Source organism: Protomyctophum parallelum (genome assembly GCF_964188405.1).
Source record: "Protomyctophum parallelum genome assembly, chromosome: 11".
NCBI classification, from domain to species: domain Eukaryota; kingdom Metazoa; phylum Chordata; class Actinopteri; order Myctophiformes; family Myctophidae; genus Protomyctophum; species Protomyctophum parallelum.
Genome location: NC_139707.1, coordinates 9,203,340 through 9,216,868, shown reverse-complemented (window position 1 = coordinate 9,216,868; position 13,529 = coordinate 9,203,340). Strand labels below are relative to the sequence as shown.

The following is a 13,529-nucleotide window of genomic DNA, read 5'->3' as shown; positions in this document are numbered from 1 at the left end:
TGTTGACTTTTGTTTTGTTGTATGTACGCTTTGGCAATGTAGAACATATTTATCATGCCAATAAAGCCTTTTGAAATTGAAATTGAGAGAGAGAGAGAGAGAGAGAGAGAGAGAGAGAGAGAGAGAGAGAGAGAGAGAGAGAGAGTGTGAGAGATAAGGGATAGAAAGAGAGAGAGAAGAGTGTGAGAAGGCAGATACTGCAATGACAATTTACCAATATTGTGATATAGCATTCTATATTGTATCTGGCTCAAATCAATGAGCTTTTGTGTGCTGGAGGTGGAAAGTAATTTAAGTGATGAATAGCAATGTAGATACCTCTGTTGCCCCAACAGCAACACATTCTTTGTCAAATCTACTAATCAAATGATTCCCGAGCGCGACACGGCTGCAGCTCACCGCTCCTTGGCTGCGGCTCACCGCTCCAAGAGATGGGTCAAATGCGGAGAACAAATTTCACTGCGGTAACGTGTGTGACAAATCGTATGACTTTGACTCTTATTGCTGCTTTTTGAAGTAAACTACATTGCACGGTCAAGGCGGTCCATTTATTCATATCAAACCCATGCGTGAGAAATACACCACATTTGCATAACACCAACTAATCATGTTGTTTTGGTATCATGTGCGCTTTAACATCCACCTGACAGTTCAACATAACCAGAATGTCTCGATATGTTTCACAGCAGCTGCTACAGGATAAACAAACCATGGTATGCTGTCGAGGAGTGAAGTGGAGCACAGCACAGCGGGCAGGAAGTTCAACTGAGCCGGTTTATCATGCCTGCTGCCCACACTCAACCCTGAATACACATAGTAAATAAGGCTACTACTGCAACAGCCCTATATGCATGCACGCACGCACAGTAGTATAGTACACGTTTGTACTATTCTTAAAGGGAAACTTCACCCTTTTTGCAAAAAAATATATGTTAATGACGTTTAGAAGCTTTAGAACACTTTCCTGGCGGTCTTTATGTGTGTAATATGTGGTTTTAGATATTTCAGATTTTAGCAGTGAGCCCAGTGTCTCTGATGTCACAGACACTGGGCTCACTTACTTCCTGGACTACATGTTGTCTCTGTAAGACAGCCCCTCCCCTTATCCACAAGGAGGAGCAGTACACCAAAGCATTATAGGAATTGTAGTCCAGGAAGGAAGTGAGCCCAGTGTCCATGACATCAGAGACACTGGGCTCACTGCTAAAATCTGAAATATCTAAAACCACATATTACACACATAAAGACCCCCAGGAAAGTGTTCTAAATCTTCTAAACGTCATTAACATATATTTCTTTGCAAAAAGGGTGAAGTGTCCCTTTAACCCTAGATTAGAACACTAAACATATTTTTTGTTACACCATCACTAGACACGGGTATATTTTACCCAATGTAAATTATTCCATAAAAAATCACACCTGTGTGAACTGAGTGGTGCAACTCCATGTGGGGGTCCCCGGTGGGTCCCCGGAACTTCCAGACACACAGGAACGCGCCCAGGGTGCCGGCCCGGTTCAGGCGAATTAGCAGGCACCTCTCTCTCTCTCTCTCTCTCTCTCTCTGTGTGTAATTAGCAGGCAACAGTGCAACACTATCTCTCTCTCTCTCTGTTTCTAGCACAACAGCGCCACTTTTGCCCCTACTGGTACTCTAAACATAGGGACATAGGGACACGTGGACATAGACGTTCCTTGGAGTGGTTGCACCACTCAAAAAATCAATTCAACCAACTCAATTCAACAAACTGATCCCAGTGGAGTATACAGTACAAGACAACTCTATAGAACCAATGTCCACTAGTTTAACCAACTGATCCCAGTGCAGCCTCACATTACTAAACTCCTGGTTAGAACACACTGACAGTCTCTCTCTCTCTCACGCACGCACGCACACACACACCGCGTTCATGTGTGTTGCTACAGCCTACATGTCACTCACCTATTTCTTCACAACTCCTGGGGTGTTAACAGTTTGTCCAATAAGAACTTTTCAAGGTTCAAGGTTCAAGGTTGTTTATTAGTGTCCCCGAAGGGCAAAAGGTTTTACAGCAGGTCATAAGGCTTGAAACACATATAAATACATCAGTCAGACCAAAGTTATTGCTGCTGGTCGCAAGCGTGCGCTGCGCCCGGCCTACTTGCATCTTCAGAAAAGAAAAGAAAAGAAAGAAAGAGAGGGGGGGGGGGGTAAGAAGACATCACATCACATTTCAAGTAAGATGATAATACTCGGCTGTGCAGGCACGTTTCTGGGTGGGGGTGGCGGGGGCATGGGCCAGGCACAAAAAAGCTCTCTTCCTACGCAAGCCATGGAAGGATGAGCTGCGCGGGGGGAGGAAAAAAAGATAACCTAGGCTGCAGGAGGGGGTAGAAGGCGGCTGTGTGTAAAGACATGTGTGTCCATGAGAACAGTTCGGTGGAAAGTTCATTTCCCATGTGTTTGTGTAAGTGTGTTCCTGGCATATCTCCCCAAGGTCACGTTTTGTAGATGTTCTGAACACAGCATGCAGTCCATTCAACTCCTGAGTGTGTGTGTGTGTACTGTGTGTGTGTGTGTGTGTGTGTGTGTGTGTGTGTGTGTGGGATGCTCTTAGAACATTTGTGGTGAATTTTCTATGACGGTGTGCCATTATGCTCAAGGCTGTTTGCCTTTGTCTGGAGAGAGCATTCACAGAGTTCTCAGAAGGGAAGGTATTGAATCCATTGATCTTTGGGGCCTCGGCCCGCCGTCTGGCGAAAGGCTTTCACAAAACGCACAAAGAACTGGAGTCACTTTTCATGAGAAAAAATAGAGACATTGTGAAACTTTGGGTTGGCTTGTCGGTCAGAATAAAGGCCTGTTTAAGGGCTTCCTTATGAAGGTGGATTTGGTTGCTGGACTACCGTATATTAGTGAAGAAAATGAATCAAATCAAACGAAAATATCATCCATCCGTTCATCCATCCATCGGTGGAGAGTGTAACACAAGAGGGGCGGCTGTGGCTCAGGAGGTAGAGCAGGTTGGTCCAATTATCCCTGGGTCGGCGGTTTGAATCCCGGCTCCTCCTCCTGTCCACATGTCGAAGTGTCCTTGGGCAAAGACACTGAACGCTACATTGCCTCCAGTGAGTCGGTCGGTATGAGCTCGCCACCATTGGTGTGTGAAATGTGGGAAGTGAGGACGCTGGCGTCGACTGTTCGCCGCTTCACCTCCCAATGTATGAATGAATGAACCATTGTAAGCGCTTTGAGTAGGCACGTAGTGCATAGAAAATGCAATTCATTATTATTAATATTATTATAAGAGGAAATGGAAAGAGGCACGAATTCCACTTCACTTCATGTATCTGCGTGAAGTGGGCCGACACATTATTAGGAGACTGGAAGAATGTTGGAGTCCATTCATTTCCAATGGGAGAGTGAACGTGAACACAGCTCATGATCCATTCCTTAACTCCATGATCACTGCACAAAATGCTGGACCCAATCATCACAAGGCACACAATATTTCCAAGATATTCATACTAAAAATGGCTTATTTTAGCAAGACAAATCAGGAGAAAATCTACTTTTGTTATCGACGTTTCTTTATCCCCTCAAACAAACTCTCGCAAGATTTGAGAGGAGTCCGGAAGAGGCTCTCTGTCCATCTGCAATTTGACGGACGACACATAGGGGGCTCTGGCCCCATATTTAAGATGACAATATGTGAATATATGTGCATGTTATAACGTGAAATGAAATGTGTGTTCCCATGCTTAATAATATCATTTTCCATAACTGTCTTGGTTGATGAGGGCTGATTTTGGAAATGAGACTAATTTGCCATTATAATACAACATGGTCAGTGTTGTTGTTAGCCTGGGAGATGGGAGGGCGGGGGGTGGTGGGGAGGTTGGGGAAGAGCAATCCCTACTTAGGAGACCATTTGTAGGATTTGTAGTCCATTGTGCCTCTAGTGGCTCCAATAAAGTTTGAGCATCTTTATAATCTTTGGTATAACTACATTTGCACTGGACCGATTGGACCGATTCTATACAGATATGGTTGAAAATGGGTTATTGTGCTCCTCTAAAAATATGTCTCCCTTTTTTTTGTTTTCACAAATCAAACCGTGTCAGAGGTAAACAGAAACGTTGTTTTCTTTACCGGGCAGAGCTGCAGTGTGCGAGGAAGAAGCATGTGTGACAGATGCTACCGAGGGGGTGCTATTTATTTGTGTCGGTTATCAAGTTCAAGCTTTATTTGTCTCCCGAGGAAGACATTTGTCTTAGACAAAAAGGACCTGGATGCAAGCATGGCCCCCTCATTTCTGTTCCTTCATTATGTTGTTTCCAATGCATGTTGTTTTGCATCGCCGTGTTTTGTATCGCCCTGATCAGTGCAAAGCCACGTTAATGATTGGGGTGGGAGTTACACATGCTATAGCCTCGGTACCAGGCTTTCATTTTTGTTGGTGCAAAAATTGAAAGCCTGGAGGAACGCATTGGCCGCTCTGGTCTAAAAGTGGGAGTCAACCCTTCCGGGTGGGCGTCGCTCCAAATTATGTGACGTAGCGCTGCACTAGGGGGGGGAGGAGGGGCCGGGGGTGACGGACAGATCAATGAGATCCAATCAGGGCGTGCGCAAATCTCAGCCGCGACCCGCCCCTCTAGACCAGAAACCTAACACGTTAGCTCAGGCTACACATGCTATAAACGGGGCCAGAGATTCATTCACAAGGGAGAGCAGAGAGAAGGCGTCTGTGTCTGTGGGAGCCGGGAGACAGGTTGTCAGTGTGTGGGGAAGCAGAGCTCAGTAGTGAGTGTCGTATATTTGGTGAACGGCGGGGGGCCAGAGCTGAGGTGCAGAGGCAGCGGAAAGGGGGCGCTTACACGCTGATTGTCAAGTGGGGCCAGTGAACTTGACCGTGGCCGTTGGAACGAGACGAGACGGAGCCATACCAGACCGCACGGAGAGAGCTTGAGCTGGAGCGAGTACTGCACGCCATATTCAGGAAGGACCCGGGTTTACACCTGGGTTGTCTGTAACTAACCATCTGCAGTACTTCATGCCAACGTATTCCTGTCTACCAGATCCGTAATTAGACATTGATGAAACTGGCCTATACCTACTTGTGTGTTCGCAGTGGCTGCTGTTGAAATGAGAAGAGAAGTACCAGGCCGATAACCCCCCCCTGCACATCTCAGCACTTGATGTTAAGTTTGTATTTGGCCAATTAGAGTGACTGCTGTATTTAGTGATGGGACTCTGGTGCAACGCACAGGTCCTGGGCCTGGTGAGAGCAGGAGTGGACTTGGTGAGACGTAGGAGGGGCCCGGACAGGAGTCAACCCACAGAGCCTAGTCCTTCCATGCGCCAGAAGTGTACCTCCCAGCCCTGGCAGAGTTGTTCTGGAGTAGTTCCAACGGATTGTGTGGCCCTGGTTTTTCCCTATTGAGTGTAGCTACTGGGACGTGAGTCGGGACTTGATTGAGGGGTATGATGTTCGAGAGACCCGAAACCCTGATGGCCTTGGGATACATCACTGAGGATACGTCCCAGGTGCATCCATGCGTTGTATTTTTGTTAAAGTCAATACAACGTATAGATTTTTTGTAACCACCTTAAAAACATTTCTGTCTCAGTCCTTTCCTGGTGTTTCAATCTACATTGCTCTTACCTGTAAAACATGAACCTGAGTGTCCTGTATGTTTAAGGTTAAGAGTGTTGAACGGAGTTCTTTATCTCCAGAAGAAATGAAAGTGGCGTAGTCTTAGGCAGATAACAACTTTCTTTGGGTTTCACAATAATTATTGCAAACCACACTTTAAAACAGCGCACTCATAAATATGTGATTTTTGTGTTGCTCATGGAGCAATAATTCAGCTAATGGGAAACAAGTTTAATGTGACTCTTTTGGCCACCGTCACACACGCATGCATGCCGCTGGCCTGAATCCCATCCTCACATCCTCAGACACCTCAGCCGACCCCAACTCTGACACCAACTCTATCTCAGATATTTATCAACCGCCGTAAACAAAGCTCGAACGAGCCAGAGTGAAATATGTCCTCCATTCGCTTTCTGGCGTTTCTGGGTTTCTGTCTATGTTGTCAAAAGAACAATGTGAGCAGAATTATTATCCTAAGGAAAGGATTTGTCCTTCGAGTCTTCCGCTACACCTGCTATGGGACAGAAAGTCATTGAAAGAGCATTTCACTCCTTAACCCATTCTGAACGGGAACCCATTTTGGTGTCAGCATGTCGTGCTTTAGCTATTTAAAAATAGCAGATCTACAAGCTCATATCGCGCCACCGAGTGGCGCGATACGAGCTTGTAGGTCTGATATTTTTTGAAAAATCGAAGAACGACTGAAATTTTTAGAATCTGATCTCAGGTCAGAATGGGTTCATCAGACCAGTGTGTGTCCAGTGGAAACCTCGTATGAATCTGATCTCAGGTCAGAATGGATTAAAGATGGAGTGCCGTCGTCACCCCGACTCAAAGGCTTTCAGCTTTCAGGAAGAAACCAAAAAATACACAGGGAAGACATATAACCACTGTTCAGGCAGTCTTACTCTGAAGGACACATGCTCAAAAGGACAATTATAATAAGGGGACAGTAACAAAAGTAAAACAAACAGCACCACAGGGGTGTGACAGATGAGATCATCTCAGACTGTAACTTAGAGGAGATACTCTTTATAAAGGGGTATTATTAAATGTTTACATCAACATTTCTACAACACCACATCTGCGGGGGTCTATTAGAGTAATGTTAACTCCATAGACACATGCAAAACAGAAAAAAGTTAAAAAAAAATCACGGCACACGGCACAGATAGATTTAAGAACACATTTATCAATGCTAGGAATGAAATTAAGCAAGGATCAGCTGTCAGCGATCACGTTATAAATGCCGTGCCGGCGTGAGTGTACTCCAAAACAGACACTCGAATTTGAGGCATATTTTACACTCCATTGATAAATGAGGGCCAAAGACTTTCACTGTGTATGAATTCATAAATTACAGACTAAAGGAAAACCACACCTGGGCTCAATATGATAATGAAACGCAACCTTTGAACAGAGTCTCACACTACCCAGTTTGTTTTCCGCGTTACGGACGGTTTAAGGCCCGCCCCCTTCTGCGTCCGACTTCACACGTACAGACGAGTGTGCATCGTTTCCGTATCCGCTCTAGAGTCTCTAGATCTAGAGCGGATCAGCAGCCTGCATCGTTTCCGTATCCGCTCTAGATTCTCTATATCTAGAGCGGATCAGCAGCCTGCATCGTTTCCGTATCCGCTCTAGATTCTCTATATCTAGAGCGGATCAGCAGCCTGCAAGGCAACTCGACCCCAACCCAGTCTGTACCATTATAAATAAACACTCAAGCCCACAGTACCACCAAGGCTCGTGAAAATAGAGTTACTTTTGGAGAAAAGTAAATGTAATATAGCCTATTATTACTCCAAATGTGAAAGTAACTAGTTACTGTACTAGTTGCTGGGGAAAAAAGTAATAATATTACTGAAAGTAACTAGTTACTTAAGTTACTTGCCAACACTGTGAATCAGTTGAAGTCCCAGCCCTAGCTTTTACATGCAGGTTTTGAGCAGATTAAAAAAAAAAAAATGTTATGTGATAATTTCCCTTCTGAGCTTTTGTTACGTAGTTGTTTACAGAGTCAGGATAATTATGTTTCCCCCATTTCCAATCAATGTGATAATTAAGTAAACTGCCTCCTGGCTGCAGCTGCAAAATGAAAGTCCACATTTTTATATTTCGTCTTTGTCTACTCATACACATAGGCTAATTGTCTTATTTTTGGACTGTTCTCTTTACAGTCCTGTAATTAAAGTCTGAAATTGATTAAAAATGTCTGGCGTCTGGTTTTTAAAATATTGTTCGATGTGCCCCCTTTGTGAATGAGTTTCCACGTGCGCGCACGCACGCACGCACGCACGCACGCACGCACGCACGCACGCATCATCATCAGCAGCATCACTTAAAAAGCATTTTGGGCGGGAACCCCTTTTGGTGTTAGCATTATGTCATGCTTTAGTTATTGAAAAATAGCAGATCTACAAGCTCATATTGCAAAAACGAGGGTGAGGTTCGATTTTATAGGGTGTGCCAGATAGATTTAAGAACACATTAATCAGCTGTCAGCGATCACTTTATAAATGCCGTGCCGGCGTGAGTGTACTCCAAAACCGACGCTCATAGCGCTCAGAGCTTGTAGGTCTGCTATTTTGAAAAATCTAAGAACGACTGACATGGAAACATAGCTTTTTCAGAAAACTGTCAGGATGTAGAAGACATTTTTAGAATCTGATCTCAGGTCAGTAGCACACAACAACTCACAGCTCGATGGCCTTGTTCCACATGATGACGTATCCGGACAGCACAAAGGACTCGATGTTGACGATGTGCGTGTTCCCGCGCTCCGTCCCCACGTACAGCCATTTACTCTGGAAGGGCAGGTGGCAGAATGTGATCCTGTGGGGGGGGGAGAGAGAGAGAGAGAGAGATGTTTTTTTTTCCCAATATGTTTTTTAACGTATACTGTAGCACAGTGGTTCCCAAACTTTCTCATGTCAAGGACCCCCAAATTGAAACTAAATAGCCCGCGGACCCCCATTTATATATATATGCCAGGGACCCCAATAAGAGAAGATTTGTACGTCTCTAGCAGTGATTTTCAACCCGTTTAATTTCAAGGACCCCCCAGTTTGACATGCATTAGTCTACGGACCCCCCATTTAATAGCATTTCTATCTCTGGGACCCCCAATTTATATTGTAAAATCAATGCTAATATAACAGGTCCATTTGGTTCCATTTGTACACTCTCTGAGTTAGACCCATAAGGGTCCATTTGGTTCCAAATGATCATTTAGCTGGGTCCCCCCTGGAACTCCCTCAGGGACCCCTGGGGGTTCCCGGACCCCACTTTGGGAACCACTGGTATAGCAGATCTACAAGCTCACACGTGTGTTATTTTCAAAGCGTTAAAAGTGGATAAACTGATTTTGATGCTATTTTAATACTGGCTGGAGACCCACCCTGGAACCCCCCCCCTTAGGAAAGTATAAGTACTTATTTACTTAAGTTCAAGTTTTGAGTATTTGTACTTTGCTTGAGTACGTTAAATTGTCAGTACAATGACTTCTACTCCACTACATTTCAGAGGCAAATGTTGTACTTTTACTGAACAATTATTTGACAATAATATGACATTATTATTGATTATTATTACAAAACATACATTAACCACTTTAAGCCCCTTGTACATTTTGGCCATTTGAAAATATCCAATCTACAAGTTGTACTGCTAAGGATTTGTATCCATTTAGAAAACATTATGCATAATAACTATACTTTCTACTTTTGGTATAAGTACATTTTGATGCCAAATTGCCAATACTTTTGTACTTTTACTCAAGTAGGCCCTACATTTTGAATTCTCGACTTTTACTTGTAATGGAGTATTGATACTTTTACTTAAGTAAAACATGCAAGTACTTTTTTTCCCAACCCCCCCCCAGGTTTGAGATCAGCCACCTGCTTTAGACAGAAAACCATGCAGTTAGCAGTGCTAAAACAGACAGTAATCCTGCAGTTAGCAGTGCTAAAACAGACAGTAATCCTGCAGTTAGAAGTGCTAAAACCGTGAACGCTATAACATGATCCTCTCGCTTGACTTTCAGACACCTCTCTATTCTTCCTGACAGCTTTTAGTATAATGGTCCTCTAGTCTCTCCCCATGAGGCCCCCAAATCCTTATTGAATTGTCTGCTGGCTCATTTGTCTTCTGTCTAATAATCCTGTATCTTGCTGGTACAGCATGGTGGTACACACATACAAATAGACTGGAGCTGAAACTGCAGGTCCTTCAGAGGGATGTCATATTGAACTATTTTTCAGACCAAAAGGTTATTTCAAGAATAATTCATTCTAATGGTTCTATATAAAGAACCCATTTTAACCACTTTCATAAACCCTATACTTGTTCAACGCATGTCTCCCTGTTTATGGTAAATGGTAAAGGGTGCATTTATATAGCGCCTTTATCCAAGGCGCTTTACAGAGATTGTGCATTACATTCACCCATTCACACACACATTCATACACCGATGGTGGCGGAAACCATGCAAGGCACCGACTAGCACATCGGGAGCAATTAGGGGTTCAGTGTCTTGCTCAAGGACACTTCGACAGTAACTCTGGGGGAGCCCGGGTTTGAACTGGCGACCTTGTCATCCAGCCACTCTACCCCTGAGCCACCGCCGCCCCATAATACCCACTTCTTATCTCCCTCTACACCAAATATCGTAGTAAAAAGACAAGTGGATAACCCAATCTAAACCACGGACGCAATAATCCATCTTTTAATTTCATTTAATCCAGTAATTAAAAATAAACAAAATAATAATTAAAAAAAGTCTATACATATATATATTATTATTATTTTTCGCTTTTATTCACATGTTAGACAGCCTACATGCGGATCCGACACACATACGTGCGCATAAACATATTATTTTCGTAGACGAAGATATTTGGTGTACGAAAAAAAAGAAGAAGTTGTTTACAGTTTGCAACTCAGGTTCATTTCTCTGAGCTGGAGAGTGTGAGGTGATAAACATGGACAGGAATGAATTAGCCCATTTTGACCTGGGAACGATTCTACAAATGTCTTCTAAATCATGACAGTTTTCTGAAAAACCCCATGTTTGTGGTTCTCAAACATTTTCAGGTCAAACGACCCCCAAGATTATATGTAATTGGCCACCAACCCCCATCTGAAAATATGTTGTTCCATGCAGGGACCCCTCCCAGAAGCAAAGATTTGACTTAAAAACTTTGGCTCTGAAAGAATATATATTCAAAGATTTGCGCCCACATTTTCACGATTTTTCAAAAATAGCAGACCTACAAGCTTGTAGCGGGGCACTCGGATCTGCTATTTTTCAATGGCTAAAGTATAACAATGCTTAAAACACCAAAAGGGGTTCCCGTCCAAAATGAATTAGTGTGTGTTAATCTGCATTCCCTGGCTAAAGGTTCCTATGAAGATGATGAATGCTAATGTCATGTGAATTACAGTAGAAGCACCTTTCTGCCAGTATCCCCCCCTGATTCATTATTATTACATGTCAAATGAATACCTTAGTTGGCTCGCCTGGCTATTCATTAATCGCTGAGTGATTACATACTGTAATTAATATTCCATACACGTGTTGGATCACATGTGTGAAGATACGGTGGGTCAATATGTTTATGTCTCTTCAAGTTTAATGGGATGCCAATGAAAGTGAGAAAGCTCAAGCTTTGAACCTTTGATTTTCCCTAGGATTTTACCCATTCTGTACGGGAACCCCTTTTGGTGTTTTGAGCATTATGTTACACTTTAGCCATTGAAAAATAGCAGACCTACAAGCTCATAGCGCGGCACTCTGTGCCGCGCTATGAGCTTGTAGGTCTGCAATTTTTGAAAAATCGTGAAAATGTGGCGCAAATCTTATAAATTCTTTCAGAGCGAACGTTTTTAACTCAAAACTTTGCTTCTGGGGGCGTCCCTGGAACAACATTTTCAGATGGGGGTCGGCGGCCAATTACAGAAAATTCTGGGGGTCCTTGACATAAAATAGTTTGAGCACCACCGACATAGAAACATAGAACACCTGGAACTGGAAACGAGCAATCTGACAATGTGGAAACCAAGCGGTTTCTAAAAGCTAAATGAAGCGTATCACGTATCGTTGACCTGATGTTGAGAACCACCATAATGGAAATCCATTTTACTCGACTGAGACCAGATTCTACAAAACGTCTCGTCTGAAAACCCTATGTTTCTATATTATGTCAGTGGTTCTCACAGGGTTAAACCCTATGTTTCTATATGTCAGTGGTTCTCACAGGGTTAAACCCTATGTTTCTATATGTCAGTGGTTCTCACAGGGTTAAACCCTATGTTTCTATATGTCAGTGGTTCTCACAGGGTTAAACCCTATGTTTCTATACGTCAGTGGTTCTCACAGGGTTAAACCCTATGTTTCTATATGTCAGTGGTTCTCACAGGGTTAAACCCTATGTTTCTATTATGTCAGTGGTTCTCAAACTATTTCATTCAGGACCCCAAAAAGTATATGTATTTGGCCACCGACCCCCATCTGAAAATATGTTGTTCCAGGGGCAATGATTTGAGTTAAAAAAAATATTCAAAGATTTGCTCCACATTTTCCTGATATTTCAAAAATAGCAGATCTACAAGCTTGTAGCTGATCGAGCTTGTAGATCTGCTATTTTTCAATAGCTTATATAAACCACAACATAATGCTTAAAACACCAAAAGGGGTTCTGAATGGGTTAACAGTACGTTGAGCCCTGCCTCGTGAGGAAGGGAGATAGAGTACCGCACACGTAATATTTATTGCTCTTGCAAATCAAATCACAGTTCAACAGGAGTTCAGCAATAACACTCTGACAGTACAGTAGATATACAGCAAGGGACCATTATTAAGATAATACTTGTTAAACCATTCTGAACGGGAACCCATTTTGGTGTTAGCATCATGTTATGCTTTAGCTATTGGAAAATAGCAGATCTACAAGCTCATAGCGCGCCACTGAGTGGCGCGCTACGAACTTGTAGGTCTGCTATTTTTTGAAAAATCATTTTTAGAATCTGATCTCAGGTCAGAATGGGTTTAATCAGACCAGTGTGTGTCCAGTGGAAAACTTCGTATGAATCTGATCTCAGGTCAGAATGGGTTAAGGGTACTTTAGATCTTACAATGTATCCAGAACTCTCATGGTATAGAATCGTTATCCAGATCCAGCGTAGGAGAACACATAGGATAGCATTCGGCTGTACTGCTGGTTTTCTGTGTGTATTGTTGTCCCTGATTACACGTTATACAGATTGAAGGGAGCTGCCCCATTATAGGCCAATGGCCCATTATTCTGATGCCCCAATAATAATATGCTTAGTTTTAATGTGCACCATCGGCCCAACGGTGCTTTGGAACGACCGACGGTCAGACCATTGGCACCAGGATGTAAAGCAGGCCTGTACATTAAATATACTACATGTTTGAAGACCAAGAGGAAGAGAACAATGGTTGTCTAATGTATACTTCTACATCTGTTGAATGCTCTTTTCAGAGAGAGAGAGAGAGAGAGAGAGAGAGAGAGAGAGAGAGAGAGAGCTGTCCTCGTTTCATATGTCATTTGGAGGCCAAGTCTCATGGGCAGGATTTTCAATTAAGCCATTTTTCAATTTTCAATTCGCACCCGGCGGATGTCGCTGTAAAGCGATAACTCAAACACAATTAGCCCCAACATAATCTGATGATATTATTGTGGACATTTGTTATAAATGCACCGTGAGCTCAGCTCGGAGACACGTCGTTATTAGGCTGTATATTCTCAATGGTGGAATTGTCGTTATGATTATTTGCGCGCCATGATGACACAGGCGTTGTGCATGGGGAAATAATGGCGAAAAACTCGACGCGCGCACGCGCACACACACACACACACACACACACACACA

At 43.3% G+C, this 13,529-nt stretch overlaps 1 protein-coding gene across 1 annotated transcript in view; it reads right to left on the bottom strand.

Moving 5' to 3' along the window:
* Positions 1–13,529, bottom strand: part of stxbp5l (syntaxin binding protein 5L) — a gene marked incomplete at its 5' end in the record, with an annotated part of 281,832 nt that overhangs the window by 67,586 nt on the left and 200,717 nt on the right. The window contains one exon of the mRNA XM_083777165.1: positions 8,334–8,468. Coding sequence (XP_083633291.1) covers positions 8,334–8,468 — 135 coding nt within the window. The remainder of the gene's footprint in view (positions 1–8,333; positions 8,469–13,529) is intronic.